This window comes from Cnephaeus nilssonii (assembly GCF_951640355.1).
Source record: "Cnephaeus nilssonii genome assembly, chromosome: 7".
In the NCBI taxonomy this organism is placed as follows: domain Eukaryota; kingdom Metazoa; phylum Chordata; class Mammalia; order Chiroptera; family Vespertilionidae; genus Cnephaeus; species Cnephaeus nilssonii.
This window is the reverse complement of record NC_137078.1, coordinates 15,882,033-15,902,840: the sequence shown is the minus strand read 5'-3', so window position 1 is coordinate 15,902,840 and position 20,808 is coordinate 15,882,033. Positions and strand designations below refer to the sequence as shown.

The 20,808-nt window shown below is 41.6% G+C and overlaps 1 protein-coding gene and 1 pseudogene across 2 annotated transcripts in view; both read left to right on the top strand.

Moving 5' to 3' along the window:
• Positions 1 to 15,467, top strand: part of CAGE1 (cancer antigen 1) — a 63,729-nt gene extending 48,262 nt beyond the window's left edge. Inside the window, exons 10-13 of the mRNA XM_079778064.1 lie at positions 2,975 to 3,045; positions 8,811 to 8,879; positions 11,919 to 11,958; positions 15,340 to 15,467. Coding sequence (XP_079634190.1) covers positions 2,975 to 3,045; positions 8,811 to 8,879; positions 11,919 to 11,958; positions 15,340 to 15,381 — 222 coding nt within the window. The 3' untranslated portion in view covers positions 15,382 to 15,467. The remainder of the gene's footprint in view (positions 1 to 2,974; positions 3,046 to 8,810; positions 8,880 to 11,918; positions 11,959 to 15,339) is intronic.
• Positions 15,468 to 17,102: 1,635 nt separating this feature from the next.
• Positions 17,103 to 18,128, top strand: LOC307102749 (large ribosomal subunit protein uL1m-like; annotated as a pseudogene). The gene is made up of 2 exons: positions 17,103 to 17,126; positions 17,489 to 18,128. The product of its transcript is annotated as a large ribosomal subunit protein uL1m-like (transcript).
• The last annotated feature ends 2,680 nt before the right edge of the window (positions 18,129 to 20,808 follow it).

The window sequence follows — 20,808 nt, the reverse complement described above, 5'->3', positions numbered from 1 at the left end:
TGCTTACACTGGGCTTTTCTTGTTGCTCTTTTTCTAACTCTTTGAGTTGTAGGGTTAGGTAATTTATTATCATTGTTTCTTGTTTTTTGCAGTAGGCTTGTAGAGCTATGAACTTCCCTCTCAAGACTGCTTTCACTGTGTCCCATAGATTTTGGATTGTTGTGTTTTCATTGTCATTTGTTGCCATGATGTTTTTTATTTCTTCCTTGATCTCTCTGGTAACCCAGTCATTGTTTAATAGCATGCTGTTTAGTCTCCATGTGTTTGATTTCTTTGGATTGTTTTTATTGTCGTTGATTTCCAGTTTTATGCCACTGTGATCTGAGAAGAAGCTTGATATGATTTCTATCTTCTTGAATTTGGAGAGACTTTGCCTATGTCCTAACATATGGTCTATCTTTGAAAATGTCCCATGTGCACTTGAGAAGAATGTATATTCTGTGGCTTTGGGGTGAAATGTTCTGAAGATGTCGATTAATTCCATCTGGTCTAGTGAGTCATTTAGGATTGATGTTTCTTTGCTGATTTTTTGTTTAGAGGATTTGTCCAATGGTGATAGTGGGGTATTGAAGTCTCCTACTATAATTGTATTGCTGTCAATCTCTCCCTTGATATCCTCCAGGAGTTTTTTTTTTTTTTATGTATTTGGGTGCTCCTGTATTGGGTGCGTACATGTTTACCAGAGTTATTTCTTCTTGTTGGATTGCTCCCTTTAGTATTATGAATGGCCTTCCTTATCTCTTGTTATGTCCTTCACTTTGAGATCTAATTTGTCAGATATAAGTATTGCTACCCCAGCTTTTTTTTTCATTTCCATTTTCCTGGAAAACCTTTTTCCATCCCTTCACCCTCAGTCTGTGTGCGTCTTTTTTTCTGAGGTGGGTTTCTTGTAAACAGCAGATATATGGGTCTTGTTTTCTTATCCAATCTGTTACCCTGTGTCTTTTGATTGGGGCATTTAATCCATTTACATTTAAAGTTATTATTGAAAGGTGCTTATTTGTCTCCATTTTTATTCTTTACCGCTGTGTCCCTTCTTCGTTTCCTATTTCTTTTTTTCTTTTTTTTTTTTTTTTTTACAGCAGATCCTTTAGCATTTCTTGCATTGCTGGTTTGGTGGTAATAAATTACCTTAGTCCTTTTTTGTCTGTGAAGCTCCTGACTTCACCTTCAATTTTGATTGATAGCCTTGCTGGGTACAGTATTCTTGGATTCAGACCCTTCCCTTGCATGATTTTGTATATTTCATTCCATTTCCTTCTGGCCTGATGAGTTTCTGTTGAGAAATCAGTTGCTAGTCTGTTGGGGGTTCCTTTGTATGTAACTTTCTGTCTCTCTCTGGCCACTTTTAATATTCTTATTTTGTCGTTGGTGTTTGCCAATTTAATTATAATGTGCCTTGGCTTCAGTCTTTTGGGGTTCATTTTGCTTGGGACTCTGTGAGCTTCTTGGATTTGTGTGGGTTTTTTCTTCCCTATATCAGGGAAGTTTTCTGTTATTATTTCTTCAAACAGGTTTTCTATTCCTTGCTCAGTTTCCTCTCCTTCTGGAACCCCTATTATGCGGATGTTGTTTTGTTTCGTGTTGTCCCAAAGTTCCCTTAGACTCTCCTCCTGCTTTTTAATTTTTTTTTTTCTAAAAGCTGCTCTACTTGGGTATTTTTTCCCATCTTGTCTTCTAGCTCACTGATGCAGTCCTCTGCTTCTTCTAGTCTATTCTTGACGCTTTCTATTGAGTTCTTTACAGCAGCGTTGTCATTTTTCATTTCTTCTTGGTTCTTCTTCATTTCCTCTTGGTTCTTACTCATATTGTCGAATTTGTCTTTCATTCTTTTCAGCCACCTTATGACCATTTCTCTGAATTCTTTCTCTGATAGGTTGCTTGCCTCTATTTCGTTTACTTCCTTTTCTGGTGATGCCTGCTTTTCTTTCATATGCGGGCTGTTTCTTTGTCTCCCCATGGCCTCTCTTCTCCAGATATCTGGTTATGTAGTTCTCTCTCTCCTTTCCGTAGTGGAGTGAAGAGCTCCTTTGAATCCGCGTGTTTGCGCCAACTTGGGACCGGTGTTCTGGGGCTCACAGCTGTTCGGTGGTTGCCGCAGTTGTGGATTTTCAGGCTTCTGCTAAGATCCACTTTCCCCTTTAAGATGGCGCGGTCTCCGCGTCTGAGCCCGTAGCTCCAGGAGGGGACTCAGCAGCAGTGGGGACAGCCCAGTCAGGGGAACCCCGTCCAGCAGTCCCCCACCTTCTCCTGGAGTTTAGCTGTCCCTTAACTTGCCAACAAACACTCCCCGTGCGACCCTCAGCTGTTCTTTCTTTCTGCTCCGGGGACAAGGCTCGGAACATGTCTGTCTATTCTGCTGCCATTTTCTGCTCCCCGCCAGTCACGTGTTATGTTTTTCCATTTATATGAAAAATCCAGAATAGGAAAATCTATGACAGAAAGTAGATTAGTGGTTGCCCAGGGCTGGAGGAATGGAGGGGAGTGAAGAGTGACAACTAAGGGATATGAGGTTTTCTTTGTGGGCTAATGAGAATGTTTTCTAATTGATTGTTGTGATGAATGTACACATTTGTGAATACATGAAAGCCTTTGAGTGGGTCAATTGTGTGCTATGTGAATTATATCTTAATACACTGTAAATAAAATCTCTTTTAAAAACTGCATTAACTTTAACCAAATGGATTATATCCCTTGATTGATAATACACCATTTGTCAGAAAGACAGCTGTATCATAGTTGACTCATTACAGTTGTCCATTTTTTGACACTTCACTTTCTGCATGATGAATAGACATATTATAATTCCATTTCTATTTCTGTTTTCAAAATATAAGGAAGATGTTTTGCTTATTGTAAGACTTTCATTGCCAGGTGTCATATAATTGAACCTCAACTTGTAGAGATTAAAAAATTTTTAAATAAAAATTCTAGAATTTATCAAAGAATAAATTTTTTAGCTTATTTTTTCAAGGTTACATCATATGAAGAAATCATTGAATGTGCTGACCAACGGCTCAAGATATCTCACTCCCAGATTGCACAGTAAGTTGAAAAAGCTTAACTTTTAATTTTGTAAACATTTACTGATATTTTATTTTGCTCTCTGGCTTGCTAAATTTATTTTTCCTTAGACTCTTAGAGAGAAGAAAAATGTGTAATTTTATAAATTAAGATCACTTTTCAATAATTTAGTTAATCTTTGAATGTCTGGACTACTTGAATCACAAGATTTTCATCTTCCTCTCAGAGTTCACTTTGATTTCGGGGAAGGGAGTGAAGAGGGGTGGGTGAAGGAATTTGTGAGAAACATCCAAAATTTTTGGAGAATATTGCCATGGCATTCAAATAAAATAACCATGAAATGCTTAGGATTTATTCACAGAAAGCTTTTGAATGTATACCAAATGAGACATATATACATATACCAAGTACCAAATAAACTTTCTCATTAGAATGAGATTTAGCTTAAAACACTCCTGAATTGGTGGTGTGTGTTTTTTATAATATACTAGAGGCCCGGTGCATGCAATTCATGTAGGGAGTGGGGTGGGGGGTGGGAGGGGGTCCCTCAGCCTGGCCTGTACCCTCTCCAATCCGGGACCCCTCGGGGGATGTCCTACTGCCTCTCGCAATCTGGGACTGCTGGCTCCTAACCGCTCGCCTGCCTGCCTGCCTGATCATCCCTAACCCGTCTGCCTGCTTGCCTGCCTGATCACCCCTAACCACCTCTGCCTGCCTGCCTGATCGTCCCTAACTGCTCTCCTGCTGGCCTGATCACTCCTAACTGCCTCTGCCTCACCCCGCACCCAGGACCCAGGATTCCCTCCTCTGGCCGGTCACAGGCACCCAGGACCTGGGCTTCCCTCCCTCTGGCCAGTCGCAGGCACCCAGGACCCGGGCTGGCTTCGCCTGGGCTGGCTGCAGCCACAGGGGACCGTGGGTGGGTGGCTTCACCTGGGCCGAAGCCGCAGGCGCCCGGGACCACAGGGCAGGTGTCTTGTCCCTCTCCCAGGGTGCAGGGGCAGGTGCAGCCACTGGCACCTGGACCATGGGGTGGGCCGCTTGAACCTCTCCTGGGCCACAGCCTGGCTAGTCCCCATTCCTCTCTCCCCAGTGTTGAGTGTCTGAGCAGTTTTGGTATGATTGTGTGAGGGCAGGATGACCATTTGCATATTAGCTCTTTATTATATAGGATTTTTATTGATTTCAGAGAGGAAGGGAAGGGAGAGAGAGGTAGAAACATCAATGATGAGAGAGAATCATTGATTGGCTGCCTCCTGCACGCCCCACACTGGGGATTGAGCCTGAAACTGAGGCATGTGCCCTGACTGGGAATCAAACCTGGACCTCCTGGTTCATAGGTTAATGCTCAACCACTGAGCCATGCTGGCCGGGCCCGAATTGGTGTTTTTAAATTCTGCAAAATTTTTCCACTTATTTATTACCCTCATTTCTGATATGCTTTTCCTTGATCCTTCCTCCGATTTCATCTATACTGAGCTGGCTATTTCTAGAGCTTAAGCATCCCCATGCCCTGGCTGGTTTGGCTCAATGGTTAGAGTGTCACCCACGAACTGAAGGGTTGTGGGTTCGATTCCCAGCCCCAGTCCGGGCACATACAGGAGGCAACCAGTCGAAGTGTCTCTCACATCGATGTGGTATTTATTTTAATTAAATCTTTATTGTTGAAAGTAATATACATGTCCCCTTTTTCTGCCCATTGACCCCTTCTAACCTGCCCCTGTGGCGCCCCCGCCCCACCCCAGTCTTCACCACCCTATTGTCTGTGTCCATAGGTAATGCATATATGCATATAAGACCTTTGGTTAATTTCTTCCCATCCCTTCCCCCTGCTTTCCTCTGAGTTTTATCAGTCTGTTCTATGTTTCCATGCCTCTGATTCTATTTTATTCATCAGTTTATTTTGTTCATTGGATTTCTTGTTCATTTATTTTGATTTTTAGATTCAGTTGTTGATAGATATGTATTGATTGCCATTTTCTTCTTCTTCTTCTTCTTCTTCTTCTTCTTCTTCTTCTTCTTCTTCTCCTTCTCCTTCTCCTTCTCCTTCTCCTTCTCCTTCTTTTTCTAGAATGCTCTTCAACATTTCATATAGTACTGGTTTGGTGGCGATGAACTCCTTTAGCTTTTTCTTGTCTGTGAAGCTCTTTATCTGACCTTCAATTATAAATGATAGATTTTATAGGTAGAGTAATCTTAGTTGTAGGACCTTGCTATTTATCACTTTGAATATTTCTTGCCACTCCCTTCTGGCCTGCAAAGTTTCTGTTGAGAAATCAGCTGACAGTCATATGGGTGCTTCCTTATAACTAACTGCTTTTCTCTTGCTACTTTTAAGATTCTCTCTTTGTCTTTAACACTTGGCATTTTCATTGTGGGCCTCTTTGGGTCCCTTTTGTTTGTGATTCTCTGTGCTTCCTGGACTTGTAAGTCTATTTCTTTCACCAAGTTAGGGAAGTTTTCTCTCACTATTTCTTCAAATAGGTTTTCAATTATCTTGTTCTCTTTCTTCTCCTTCTGGAACCCCCATAATGTGAATGTTGGTATGCTTGAAGTTGTCCCAGAGGCTCCTTACACTATCTTCATATTTTTGGGTTCTTTTTTCTTTTTGCTCTTCTGATTGGGTGTTTTTTGCTTCCTCATACTCCAAATCATTGGTTTGATTCTCAGAATCCTCTACTGATGAATCTCTATAAATAATTCTTTATTTCACTTAGTGTATGCTTAATTTCTGACTGGTCTTTTATTATGTCTTTGACATTCTCACTAAGATCCTTGAAAGTCTCACTAAGTCCCTTGAAGGTCTCATGAAACCTCTTGAAGCTCTCATTAATATCCTGAATAACCTTATAAGCATATATTTGAACTCTGTATCCAGTAGCTTGCTTGCCTGCATTTCTTTCATTTGTAACATGTTTCTTTATCTCTGCATTTTGACTGCTTCCCTATGTTTGTTTCTATGTGTTAGATAGAGCTGTCATGGCTCCTAGAATTGGTAGAGTGGCCTTGTGTAATAAGTGTCCTGTAGGGCCTAGTGGCTCAGCCTCCCTAGTCACCGGAGCTGGGCACTCTTGGTGCATCCCTGTGTGGGCTTTGTGCACTGTCTTGTTGAGCCTTGATTGCAGTTGGTTTCACTGGGAGGAATTGGCCTACATGTCAATTGGCTGGGAGGAGCAGTTGTGTCTACAATGGAAGAGCTGCTGTTCAGGAGACACTCCTATGGAGCAGGGCTTTGGTGTTCACTGAGTCTGCCCCTTGAGTGTGTCACTTGTGGATGTATAGAGTTGTAATCTGGTATGGTCTGAAGTTGTCCACTGGGTTTACTGGCTTTGGGGCCTCCCAGGAGGTGCAAAGTCAGCCACTGCCTGGGGACACTGAGCAGGAGTTACAGCTATATCTGCAGATGGCTGCTATTTGTATTGGGCTAGGAAGTGCCCAGGTGAGGCCTAGCTGTGAAACAAGGAAGACTGGTGCTAGTGCTGGGTCTTGGGCTTTTTTTTTTTTTTTTTTTTTTTGATAGGTTTGGGGTATACTGCCTCCAGCTGCTGCTTGTTTAAGAGATTTTAGCAAAGTCTGCAGTCTGAGCCAGGACAGGCCATTCATATGGAAAAGCAGCTGCAAACAGCTTGGGAGGGGCTGCAAATTGGATGGGGTGGGTCCTCAGGGCCGAGCGAACAGTGTGGGCCATGCTGATGGAAACTCAGATATGGCTTCCAGTCAGCTCTGTGATGTGGGAGATCCCAGCATAGGAACAATGACCCTTGCAAGCAGCCCTGTCTGGGAGAAAGCTGCCCCTGAGTTCCTGCCCTGATGCCAGACAATCCAGTTCCTCCCCATATGTCCCTGAATTGCCCCAAAGCCACTGCACAGCACAGAACTCAGAGAAAGCAGGACCATACAACTTCATATGTGGGCCTTTAAGAAGAATACCTGAGACTCCAGCAGCCTCTCATGTCACTCACTCAGCCAAAATCCCTGCTGGTTTTTACAGCCCGAAGTTTTGGGGCCTTCTCTTCCCAGCTCTGAACCCTGGGCTGGAGGTCTGGTGTGGGACTGGGAACCCCTGCTTCTTATGGGAGGCCTTGGAAATATCCCTTCCAATTAAAGAAATGCCACACATGGGTGTTGGACCAGCCCATTCTGCACCTTCGCTCCTTCTACCAGTCTCAATGCACTTTCTTCTTTACTGCTCTAGTTGTAGGACTTCTATTGAACCAGATTTCAGGCGGTTCTGAATGATGGTTGTTCTGTATTTTAGTTGTAATTTTGATGTGGTTGTGGGAGGCAGCAAGTGCCAGTGTTTACCTGCACCACCATCTTCACAATCTGCCTTGGATCTTAGAAGCAGCTAAATAGAAATATATTTAAAAATAAGATCTGACATCATTGCTGCAACATTCCCATATGGCAACCTTTGGCAAGAGCTGATCCCTGGTTTGTCCTAATCCAAATTTATCTGGCTTTAGTCACATACTTGCCTGACTTTCCCATAAGCATTGAGGTTATAACCCTTGCAATAGAATTTCCTGTTCTCCATGGTCTGTTTACCCTCTATGGCAGGCTGAATAATAGCCCTGAAAGATATCCAAATCCTAATATCTGGAACCTGCTACTGTTCCATTACATGACAAAAGAGACTTTGCAAATTGATTAAAGATTTTTTTTAAGGTTGACTTTTTAAAAAAATTTATTTCAGAGAGGAAGGGAGAGGAAGAGAGAGATAGAAACATCAATGATGAGAGAGAATTATTGATAGGCTGCCTCCTGCACGCCCCCTACTGGAGATTGAGCCCACAACCAGTATAGAACCTGGGACCCTTCAGTCCACAGGCCGATGCTCTATCCCATGAGCCAAACTGGCTAGGGCTAAATTAAGGATCTTGATATAGAGAGATTATCCTGGATTGTCCACCCAGGCTCTAAATGCAATAATAATTCTTCTTACAAGAGGGAGGCAGAAATAAATTTGATGATAGAAAAAGGCAATGTGGCCATGGAAGAAAGGGGAGAAAAGGAGATGCAATGAGGGGCCATGAGCCCAGAAATGAGGACAGCCTCCAGACATGGAAAAAGCAAGGCAAAGAATCCAACTCTAGAACCTCCGGAGGGACATTTCCATGCAGACACCTTGATTTCAGCCCAGTAAAACTGATTTCAGATTTCTGACCTCCAGACGGTGGGAGAATAAATGTGTGTTGTTTGAAGCAACCAAGTTTGTTGTTACAGCAGTCACAGGGAACTAATACACCCTCCCTGGATGGGAATGTGAGTTTTGGAGGAGACTAATTTAATTTTCCCTCCTAGGGCACAAGGGAACCCACTAGTTACCTCTTTTGCTAAAAGCCATAGAAACAGAACACAAGTAAATGTCTTGTAGGCCACTTGAATGCTGTGATCCTTCCTGTAACACTCTTACACATTTCCCCATGTCAAAGCAGTTCACTGCTCAGGGATTTTGTTACAGGTTGCTGCCAGGATCATGCTGGGTTTACACATACAGAGTAATCGATTCTCTACCCACCCTGTAAAGAGAAGAATATCTGAATGTCACTTTATAAGTTTACTGCTTTCTGCTCTCCTTCATCACCACTGGTACCTATAAAGAGAAAAACTGATTAAATGTGAGTTGCTTTGAAAGAATCCCAATTACCCATATAGTGAGATGGATGGATGTGGAGACAGCTAGATCACATTTGAATTTACCTACTCAAACCCTCCAATGAATCTACAAAATATTAGTTTAGAAAAGTCAATTTTAGTTAAATTTGAATTATTTCTTTTTCCAGTTTAGAAGAGAGAAATAAACATTTGGAAGATCTATTTAGGAGGCCCAAAGACATAGCCAGAAAACCAAGGTAATTTTTTTTTATAAATAATGTCTTTAACTTTCGAATATATGTATAATAAAATATATATGTATAATAATAAGTAATAAAATTTTAAAAGCTTTTTAAAAACTTTTTTAAAAGATTAAAAATATATTCTATGAAAGTGCTTGTTTTAGGGGGTAGGTTTTTTTGCCTGGCATAAAACAGTTGCTTGATAAATGTTTTTTGTAGGATCTGAATTAGAAAGCCAGGTTCCCTGCCCTCATGGAATTTCAGATCACTTCTAAGGAAGGTACTATAAAGATTACAAGTTAAGATTTTGTCTACAATAAAACAGCTTACCCTGCTATAAATATATAGCAGAACAGATTTTATGACCAGATTTTCTTACACTAATGTTAACTCTTATAATGTTTTAGTATTTGATGCTACAAGGTATATTTGCAAACCTAATGGAGTTAAGACCATAGTAGGATTTTAAAATCGGACTCTTCCTGGCCTAATTCCTGAAGTGCTAATAAAACATTTACTCGTTCTCAAAATGAGAATGAGTTTTCGCCATGTGCAAGTGTTCTGTGGGAAATTTCAGAGAATTTGTTTCATGACTCATAGTCCTTGGCCAGATCCAACATATATAAAAAGTGTGGAGAGTGAAGAAGATGAGAGAAGAGATTCCTTTGACTCTGTCAGATTGTGAGCTCCCATTATCCCTAAGTAATTGTACCTCTTTTCCCTAAAGGCTTGTGGAGGGGTTTTAGGAGATCACCTAAAGAGCTTGGAAATAAATGCTTTTCCTAAGAGTGGGGAAACAGGATCAGTGACTCACTCATGCCTGAGAAAGCTAAATAAGTACTGTGGCCGAGAAAGGACAGAGGGGCTGTGTTGGGGGTGGCCTATTCTCCCTGAGATTGTGATGAGCACAAAGGATGTATGCGACAGTTTCTTAAGAACCATGCAAGTGAGAGTTGAGTTGTTGTGGGCTCTGCTCAAGGCTGTCTGGAGGGGTATCAGCAGCAAGAAGCTGAAAGGGAACACACAATTCTTCAGGGCTGATGAAGAAATATCAAGTGACCACCAGAGGAGAGATGCATAAGTCTGAGTCAAGGGACTTGTAGTGAAACCAGACAATGAATGGATCAGGGCTGTCTGTCACTACTTGAGCCAATTAAGCAGAGACAAGATTGAATCATGTATGAACGTTTATTTCAATAATGCCAGCAGTATGGTAGAGCAGCAGGTCATCCAAGAAAATCTGCTCTCCCCCTTTCCCCCATAAGCCAGCTGCTTATATTGGGTAGAAGGACAAAGATAACATGGGAAAGGAGGGATTACAGGCATGGGGAAGTAGGCAAGGTACCATGGTTACAGGTTACAGGCAATGTGGGCTGAGGGTCGCAAAGAGCGGGCACCTCCAGGACCAGACTGTTTCAGCAACAAGGTTGTTAATCTTTCCATGATGATAAGCAGCTCTAGAAAAAAACTAACGGATCACATTCCCAAGTTAACTCCCATGTCCTGGGGCATACAACTCTCAGCCAGGTCAGAATGTGCTTTCTCTAATCAGAATAGAAGAGTCACAGTTAACAGAGTATGTTTAATATTTCTTAGAACTATAGCTAGTCCCCACTATTCTATTTCTGCCCCTAACAGCAGGACAGAGATCCTTAGCAAAGGCAAGCTCTGAAGAGAGAGAATCAGCTTTAGCCATTTGCCAAGGCAAGGGATTCTGTAACTACCCAGCTAAATAAGAATGTCCTACAGCCTACATCCCATCTCTCCTGCTGAAAATGGAGGAAGTTGTGAGCAAAGAGAGCAGAAATTGGCCTCCAAGAGTAGGTGGGGTCCACCAACTGAAGCCATAGCTGAGAGAGGTGAAGAAGTCCTACTTTTGAAAGAAGATTAAAGGATTGATTACTATTTAAGACTGGATAATATGCCTACTAAATTGAGACTGTGTTTATGCCTCACAGTGAGGACTGACTGTTACCTTAAAGTGAGTAAAAACTCATTGGGCCTGCTGCATAGTCAGCCAATGGCAAAGGAAAAGCAACTTCCCTGAGTGGCAAAAGTCTAAAGCAGGAGGAGGAGGCAGACATTAAATGTGCATTTTGATTATATCATGGGTCATGTTTGTTCAGCTTACCATTTGCAAATACAACTATGTTTTAAAAATCAAAACTCCTTAGCAGATTTGTATTAGTATTTGCAAAGTGATAGATTAACAACAATTTATTTTTTCTTAATATGAAAGATACGATCTGATGGCTGGCATATTACAGATGTTTAGTAATTGCTAATTTAAGCTGAGTATATCTCTTCTGAGTTGCTGAGAGAAATTGTGAAATGTTTTTCCAGAATTATTTTAAAATAAGAAAATTTGCATATAAATTTTTACATTTTTCACTAGTTCAGATATTTGCTTACTGTATAAATAACATGTGGCCTATTTTCACAACAAATTTGAGGCCCATTTGTATAGACTTAGCTTGGCTTGAAGCAAGGGGGTGTGGTGGAGAAGACCTCTCAAGGTTCTTTCTTAGAAAACTTAAGACTTACACCAGCCTTCAGCCATCACAGTTCATGAAGCCTTTCACTGGCCAGTTGGCCTCACTGAACTCAGCACGGGAACATGTTTTGGACTACTTCTGCATCATCTCAAAATTATGATGCTGCTTTTGCCAATTGTCTTCAGTAGAGGAAACAGTGGGAAACAGGGAAAGAAAAATGGGCGCTTTAATAGCCTCATACCTCTTATTTTTGCTTCTAGTTCTTAATCACTTTCAAGGAAATTTCTTAGATTTTCAAATTATAGCCAAAATTTTATCCTAAGCAAATCTATGAGAGTGTTAAAGTGTAATGAGACTGTGACTCAACATATTTACTTAATTACAGTAAGAATGACTCATATATTACATACTGAAAATCTTTATTGTTTTAGGGTCTTATAATTCTCTCCTAAATGACAGTTTCTCCTTGAGTGAGGGAAAGAATATGTTAAATAACAGCATACTTGGTTCTCTCTCTCTCTCTCTCTCTCTCACATTATTCTCTTTCTATTTCCTACAGACCAAGAAGATTAGAAAATCATCTAAAATCCATGACTGAGGTAGGTCATATTGATGATCATTATAAAGAATGTTATATTTCCATGTAATTTGATAATCACACAAGATTAAGCATAAGTTCCTGAAGTTACCTTTCAGTAATGTTCACCTTAGCTTTCCCCTCTATCCTCAGATGAGGGCCTCTTTGGCCTCTGATCATAGTTTGTCTTATAATTAGAATCCCCTCTCTCTGGACCTTTCTTTGTATTGGTCCTCTTAACTTCATCCCACAGCTACTGCTTCATGTCAGGCCCTCATCATTTTTCTTCTGCTCTCCCACAGTCATCTTCTAATTGTGTTTCTGCCTCCAGTTTTGCTCTCCTCCTGTCTTCCACAGAGTAGATAAAGTGATCTTTCTGAAGCAAAATATGATTATGCCTTTCCCCTACATAAGCTCTCCAGTGGTTCTCAGTTGCATTCAAGATCAAATCCAGTCTCTTTAGCTTGGCACATAAGGTCCTCTATGGTCTAACCCCGTGGTCGGCAAACTGCGGCTCGCGAGCCACATGCCGCTCTTTGGCCCCTTGAGTGTGGCTCTTCCACAAAATACCACGGCCTGGGCGAGTCTATTTTGAAGAAGTGGTGTTAGAAGAAGTTAAAGTTTAAAAAATTTGGCTCTCAAAAGAAATTTCAATCGTTGTACTGTTGATATTTGGGCTCTGTTGACTAATGAGTTTGCCGACCACTGGTCTAACCCTTTCTTTCCTATCCAATCTGCTCAGTCACTGTTTCCTCCTTGTCACCATATACACCAACCCTATCTAACCATTTGAAATTTTCTAAATGTGCTGTTATTTTTATGCTTTCTTGTGATTGCCCATGCAGTTTCCCCTACCTGGAATCTTGCTGATGACTCCTTTCCTCCCCCTTACTTCATTTCCCACTGCAAGCTCAAACTCCATCTCCTGCCCTGTCAACCAGATGCTTCCTCCCATGTTTCCACACTGTACCCTTTGATGCAATAGCACTTATAACATTTCACTAGTTCTCTTCTTGCATGTTCCTTGACTTGACTAGAACTCTTTTAGTGCAGGGATTATCTCATATTTGTTTTGGTATCCCCAAGCACCTATGCCATAATAGGTACTAAATGGGAGTGAATATTAGACTGGCATGTGGACCTAAGACCAAAGGTACCCTTCCTGGAGTAATTACTAAGAGAAGATGCAGCAGCTGCTGCTGCCCCTGTCCTGCCCCAGGCAGTGGACAGCTATCCTATCTAATAAAAGAGTAATATGCAAATTGACCGTACCTCTACTACACCCACAAGCCACACCCACCAGCCAATCAGGAGCAAGTATGCAAATTAACCCAGCCAAGATGGCTGCGGCCACAGAGCTGCAGCAAGCAGGAGACTTGGGTTTCCCTGGCAATGGAGGAAGCCAAGCTTCCCTGCCACCCTGGCTGGCCCAGGCCTACACTCAAGGCTACAAAGTTTTAATTATAGAAGATAAATAAATCCCAACAAAAATGGCCGCAGCCATGGAGCTGGAGAGAGCAGGAGGCTTGAGTTGCCACCAGCAATGGAGGAAGCCAAGCTACCGCAGCCGTGGCCTGCCTTTTACTCCGCTACAAAGTTTCAATTATAGACGATAAATAAATCCCAACAAAAATGGCTGTGGCCACAGAGTGAGCAGGAGGCTTGGCTCCGCTCAAGGCTACAAAGTTTCAATTATAGAAGATAAATAAATCCCAGATACCAGAGCCTCCGCTTGGGTCACCAGGGGGCATGGCCGGCCTGCAAAACACCACAGGCCCCTCACCCAGGCCACCCCATGCCCCAAGGGAACCCCCACCCTGATCCAGGACACCCTTCAGGGCAAACCAGCTGGCCCCCACCCATGCACCAGGCCTCTATCCTATCTAATGAAAGAGTAATATGCAGATTGACCATCACTCCAATACACAAGATGGCTGCCCCCATGTGGTCAAAGATGGCTGCCCCCATGTGGACACAAGATAGCCACCACAAGATGGCCAGCAGGGGAGGGCAGTTGGGAGGGGACCAGGCCTGCAAGGGAGGGCAGTTGGGGGTGATTGAGCCTGCAGGGGAGGGCAGTTAGGGGTGACCAGGCTGGCAGAGGAGGAAAGTTGGGGGCGACTGGGCCTTCAGGGGGGGGGAAGTTAGGGGTGACCAGGCCTTCAGGGGAGGGAAGTTAGGGGTGACCAGGCCTGCAGGGGAGGGCAGTTAGGGGCAAACAGGCTGGCAGGGGAGCAGTTAGGCATCAATCAGGCTGTCAGGGGACTGGTTAGGGGGTGATCTGGCTAGCAGGCAGAAGTGGTTAGGGGCAATCAGGAAGGAAAGCAGGCAAGCAGTTGGGAACCAGCAGTCCTGGATTGTGAGAGGGATGTTTGACTGCCCGTTTAGGCCCGATCCTACCTGGATCGGGCCTAAATGGGCAGTTGGACATCCCTTGAGGGGTCCCAGATTGTAGAGGGTGCAGGTTGGGCTGAGGGACACACACCCCCGTGCATGAATTTTATGCACCGGGCCTCTAGTATATATATAAAAGGCTAAGCGACTCACTGACCAGCTGCCTGGCTGGTAACTATGATGTGCAATGATCACCAGGGGCAGACGCTCAATGCAGGAGCTTCCAGGTGACAACAACTTTGCAGAGTGCCATCTTGCACTCTGGGCCCCCTCAGGGGATGTCAGACTGCCAGTTTTGACCCGATTTCCACAGGCCAGGCTGAGAGACCCCACCTACTGGAGGAACCCCACTCACTCCACAGACGTCCTTGAAGCCCCAGTGTTGCCCCAGGTGTGGCAGATGGAGAGAGACTGTGGGAGGTTGGCTCCAGGGGATGCCAGTCCTGCCCCTCTGGCCACCTTCTAATTAATTTACTTTCAATGTGCATGAATCCGTGCACCGGGCCTCTAGTGTGTTCATAAATACCATGGTCTATTTGTGACATAGCTCTGTGGGGGAGGGGTACAAAGGTCTTCACTCTATAATGCCCCATTGAGATCCAACTGTTGCAATAGTTACAAGGACACCTTAATACTACCCACTGTTGGTTATATTATGCTGGTGAGTCACTTCATGGACTATTTAGATTCTTACTTCTGTTCCTTTTCCTTCATTCTGCCAGCTGGCAGCCAAACCAAGGAAGATGAAATGCAACCAGCTTTGTTCCTTATCGTGTTTCTTAAATGGAGAAAGGTTGAAACAAACAAAAATAATGTTTAAAATATAGTATTGGTATTATTTTTTACGTCCATCTATCCATAGGCTTTCCTTGTACCACTTTTCATATGTAATCAGGAACGAACTGTTTATGGAATCAGAATTCCATATGTAATCAAGAATCTGCTGTTTGTTCTGTCACTGAATGCCTATCTTTCCTGAAAACTTAACATTTTTCCCTTTCATTTTTAGATGCCAGATATTTCAGAAGGAAATGGAAATGATTTAGATTAAACAGGACTGAAGAGTAAGCATTAATCGTTTTTGTCAACCACTCCAGGAGCAGAGTCCTACTAAGCATAGTACGCAGATCAATCCATACAAATGATACATTAAAATTGTATAAATGGTGAAATTTTACATTCCAAAAAATGTGATTATTTTCTAATTTCGTCCTGTAAACAATCAAATATATTCTACTTTAATAAAAACAGATGAATACAATGGCTGATTTTCCAAATATCTATTTTCATTTTCACAGAATATCACTCCAATGTTATCAGGTCTTTAGTGACACATAAAAATAGTCATGTTGCCCTAACTGGTTTGGCTCAGTAGATAGAGCATCGGCCTATGGACTGAAGGGTCCTAGGTTTGATTCCCGTCAAGGGCATGTACCTTGGTTGTGGGCACATCCCCAGTATGTGCAGGAAGCAGCTGCTCGATGTTTCTCTCTCATCGATGTTTCTAACTCTCTAACCCTCTCCCTTCCTCTCTGTAAAAAATCAATAAAATATATATTAAAAAATAAATAAATAAAAATAGTCACGTATCTTATTTCAACTTTTCAGCTCTTCCTACTGCCAACTAAAGTTAAACCGACAGTTATTTGAAATTCTTTGGAATTAAACCATAGATAAAAAGAGAGGACTTATCTTTTGAGACCTAATGCTGTGATTTCCTCCTTAACATAGTTTTGAGGAATTAGTTCTGAATTTCAACAAAGGAACCAAAGATAGCAGATTTTGTGATATGTATAAGAAAGATCAGAGAACATAGAATATATTTTGTTCTTTCGGGAAATCCCAGATCTATGATGAAGGTGTAACGGTTGGATCAAAAATATATATTGAGCCCTGGCTGGTGTGGCTCAGTTGGTTGGATGTCACCCCATGCATCGAAAGATTGCTGGTTTGATTCCTGGTCAGGGCACATGCCTAAGTTTCAAGCTCCATGAAACCTAGGGGCATGCAGAGGCAGCCAATTGATGTTTTGCTCTCACATCGATGTTTCTATCTCTCCCTCTTCCTTCCTTCTCTGTAAAAATCAATTTGAGTGAAAAAGGAAGAAATTATTTTATCTCACTGAAATTAGTTTTGCACTTCAATTATTCAGGTAAGCACAAGCAGAAAATATATATCTGGCCCTGTAGGAGGTGCTGAATAAAGAAAAGCTGTTATTGTTATTTTTGTGGGGAATTCAGGACAGGTCTTACATGAATTTTGAAATATAAAATTTGTTAATTTCTCAAATTCAAAAAGTTGCCATCAAATTTAACCCTTTGCACTCGCTTGCTTTTTTCTCGATTCCTTTATTCTACTCGGGATTTAATTTTTTAAATACCCCAGATTTTACAAAGCGCGGCAGTAGAATAAAAAACTGGAGTTTCTTTTCATACAAACTTATTTATTTGGATTTTTTTATATTTCAAATTATTGATACATTCAAAGAGTAATTTTAATCTCGATGCTAACCGTGTTGAGTCAGACTCGACATCCGAGTGCAAAAGGTTAAGACAAACGATCAGAAATGCACAGAGAGTTCACAAGCATGACTGTTTAGTTTCAGAAAATCAAGCATGGACAGCTTTGGAAGTGACTCAAGTTTCAAAAAGAGATATTGTTATCATTATTATTATCATCATCATCATGTTTCATGGTATCCTCTAGGGAAAATTAAAATATTATAGAAGGACAAATGTTAAGATAAAGATGGCTAGATCCGGAACGGCCAATATGGTGCGGCCGTCAGATCCCTTGGTAGAGTCTTGATACCTCAAAGGTGGTACTTTCTAAGATGGTTTATCAGATGCCTCTTTATTCTTGTTCTGCATGTGTTAGGTGCCTAACAGATATTTTGCTGCTGCTAGGAAGCCTGGAAAGAAAACCAAAAAAAAGTGCCAAAGAAAAAGCAGCAAATATATATTGATTTCAGAAAGGAAGGTAGATGGAGAGAGATAGAAACACCAATGATGAGAGAGAATCATTGATCAGCTGCCTCTTGCCTGCCCCCCACAGGGGATCAAGCCCACAACTGGGGCATGTGCCCTGACTAGCAATCGAACCCTGACCTCCTAGTTCATAGGTTGATGCTCAACCACTGAGCCACACTGGTCAGGCAGCAAGGTGTTTATCTTGATATGACACTGGATATGGCACTGGGGAAGAAGAAAAAAGTAGAACCATTGCTAGTGTTCTTTGTTTGCCATACCCATTCATTTCAGAAATCAGTAAAATTACTGTATTTACAGGGAATGCATGAGATTAAAATAGCAGAGGAAAAATGAAGCTGCATTTGCAGGAGGAACTAATCTGATTCAGAAGATTTTGGATGATGAAATTCAATCAGACTTTTATGTAGCTGTTTCAGAAATAATGCCCAAACTTAATCCATTAAAGAAGAAACTGAAAAAAGATTTCCAAAGCTTACTCGGAATTCCATTGGCTGTGACATCCCCAGAATGCTGTTTAACAATGGATGTGAAATTAAGGTAGATTGAAGAAAGGGAGAACTTTCTGGAGACCAAAATAGCAACACTAGATATGTCAAGTGACCAGGCAGCTGCCAATCTGCAAACTGCTATCAATGAAGTTTGTAAGCACAGACTGCTGAATTTGGGACCCTTTGTGGTATGAGTTTGCCTTCCTAGTTTGACAAGGGAAGGTTTGATACTAAAGATGGAGCCATTGTTGCCTAAAGAAGTAGAAACCAAAGAAAATAACAGAGAAGCTGCCTGTAAGTGCTGTACAGTAAAACCTTGATATAATGGACTAATTTGGGCGAGAGGGTGTCCGTTAAAGCTGAAAGTTCGTTATATAATAAAGTAGGTTTTCCAAATGTGTATGTTAAAAAATTGACAAATTAATTAGTTTACCTGTTTTTACTTATGTAGGCATGTTTGTGTAATTAAAATTAAGTATGTATGAAAAGTTTTATTTCGCTCTAGCCAGCTTGGCTCAGCGGATAGAACGTTGGCCTGCGAACTGAAGGGTCCCAGGTTCGATTCCGGTCAAGGGCACATGCCCAGGTTGTGGGCTCGATCCCCAGTGGGGGACTTGCAGGAGACAGCCGATCCATGATTCTCTCTCATCATGGATGTTTCTGTCTCTCTCTCCCTCTTCCTTCCTCTCTGAAATCAATAAAAATATATTTTTTTTAAAAAAAAGAAAAGTTTTATTTCACAGAAAAGTTTTCTACATGTATTACTGTGATTTTAAATTTATACTGAATAGGTCTAGTAAATGCATGCATTCACCAGTCACTGCGGAGTAAACAAATGCCCCCAGCTGGAGCGTGGCTTAGTGCACGAGGGAACATTGGTCTGTATGCATTAAAACTGCTGCAGAAGGTTGAGCCATCAAGCCACGGGACAACAGAACCAATAACCCTGCACAATGCGGTGTGATTACGTGCTAGTCATTCACTGAACATTGTTTACTGAGTGGTGACTCTTGGATTTAAATATGTAGACTATAGTTGTAGATATATAATATGTATTTATGTTGGCGAAATTACTAGTGTTTTTTCCCCCCAACATATGGCCTATTCGCTAAAATTTGTTTTAAAAAATAATAGTGAATTAATAACCAAAAAACAACTGTTAATTTAAGAAAATCTTGGTTAAAAACATTGTCAATTTAATAGGGTATTAATTTTCACATGACATGGAAATTTTGTCCGTTAAACCCAAAGTCTGTTAAATCAAGGGTTTACTGTATGGTGAAATTATTTTTAGTGAATGAAGAAGCAATGGAGAAAATTATAAAACTGTATAATTTCTTTTTTAAAAAAAGACAAAGATGGCTAATGCAGCACCTGGAATCTGCACACCAATGTGATGAAACAGTTGGAATGAAAAGATGAACACAGGTTATCTACATACAGGACTGTGTGTCTAAGTGCTCCATTTGCAATGTGTATTATTACACATTTATGATCTTTTACCTACAGGTTGTCTCAACATGAATATGCCTCCTTTGATGCATGGTTCAAGGGTGCAAACTCAAATTCAGTAAACATTTAGTGACTGTCAATAAACTATGTGACAACCTCTGTGTTAGGTGCCAAGGGTACAAAGAAAAATTAAGCAAAGATCACCAAGGACTACATAATCAGTCGAGAAAGATAAATCAACTCTGTTCTAGAATGGTGTGGGTGTAACTGTTCCAGGTGCTCTAAAAGCATAGATGAAATGGCCCTGGACTGTGAGAAAACCGCAGGGAAGATTTTACAGAAATGGTGACACCTGAGCCAGATCAGCATGGCTGCCTGGATATTCCTTAGATAGAAGAGGAAAACAAGAGCACACTCAGAGCACAGAGGCCTCAGACACCCTGTTACAATCCCTGGACCACAAGTACTATCTAAAACCCATGTTCTTCCTAGGACAGGAGATAAGATGATCATGTTATATGCATACTAAGAAATTTGGACTTCATCATTATGAGAAGCTCTGAAGGATTTTATTTTAATTTTAATTTTTACTTATTTATTTATTTTTCTTCTTTTTCTCTGAAAGATTTTAAGTACAGGAGTGATATGATCAGACATGCATTTTTGAAAGATCACCCTAATAATGATATAAAGGGTAGGTTGATGGTGGGTGATACTAAAATCAGAAGTACCCGTTAAGATGCTGCTACAGTGCAAGAAAAACTGAGTCCAGGAGCTAAAATAGTGGCAGTAGAAATAACGAGAAAGGTATGGATGCAAAGTGATTTCAAAGGTAAAATGAAAATGATTTGGGGATTGGTTAGCTCTGGGAGTGGAGAGAGAGGAGTCTGGGAAGCCTAGCAGGGTTCTAGCTGGATGGTGGGCATCTTAACTGAAGGAGAGAATACAAGAGGGACAGAGGAAGATATGCTACAGAGAAAGATGGGTGGCATGTAAGGCTGCTGTGAAACGCTGGGGAGATATTTCATAATTACTTAAATATATGCTGAGAAGAATCCAGTGGTCTGGGAAGGGACTGAAGATAAAGGAGAAATTAGGCAAAACTGATGAATCAAGTTCTCAGAGGACTAGGCTCAGCATAGGAGCAGGGACACATCTTCCTCTGAGGCTGAAGAGAGGAAATCAGGACGGGCACGTGCGGCAGCTGGGAGCTGTGGTGTAAGTGCAGGGAGCTCACTCTCTTCTGGCTGCAGGAGGCTTGAGGGCAGAGGCGAAGGTCTGAAATAGCCTCAACTTCTGCCTTCACAGAGCAAAGCTTTGGTTTTCACCACAGGATGTTACAAGGAGTTACAATGTCCTCCCCACCTCACAAGTTCTGCATTTTTATTCACTTTCTTCTCCTTCCCTCTCGTCCCTTGTTCCCTCAATTCTGACCCAAAGCATATTCTGGAGGACCTCGTCCATCAATAATTTTTACTCTCTTACACCTTCAGTTTATGACTCTTTACTGAATTCTTACCCCAGCCTAGATTCTTACTGAACCCTCTT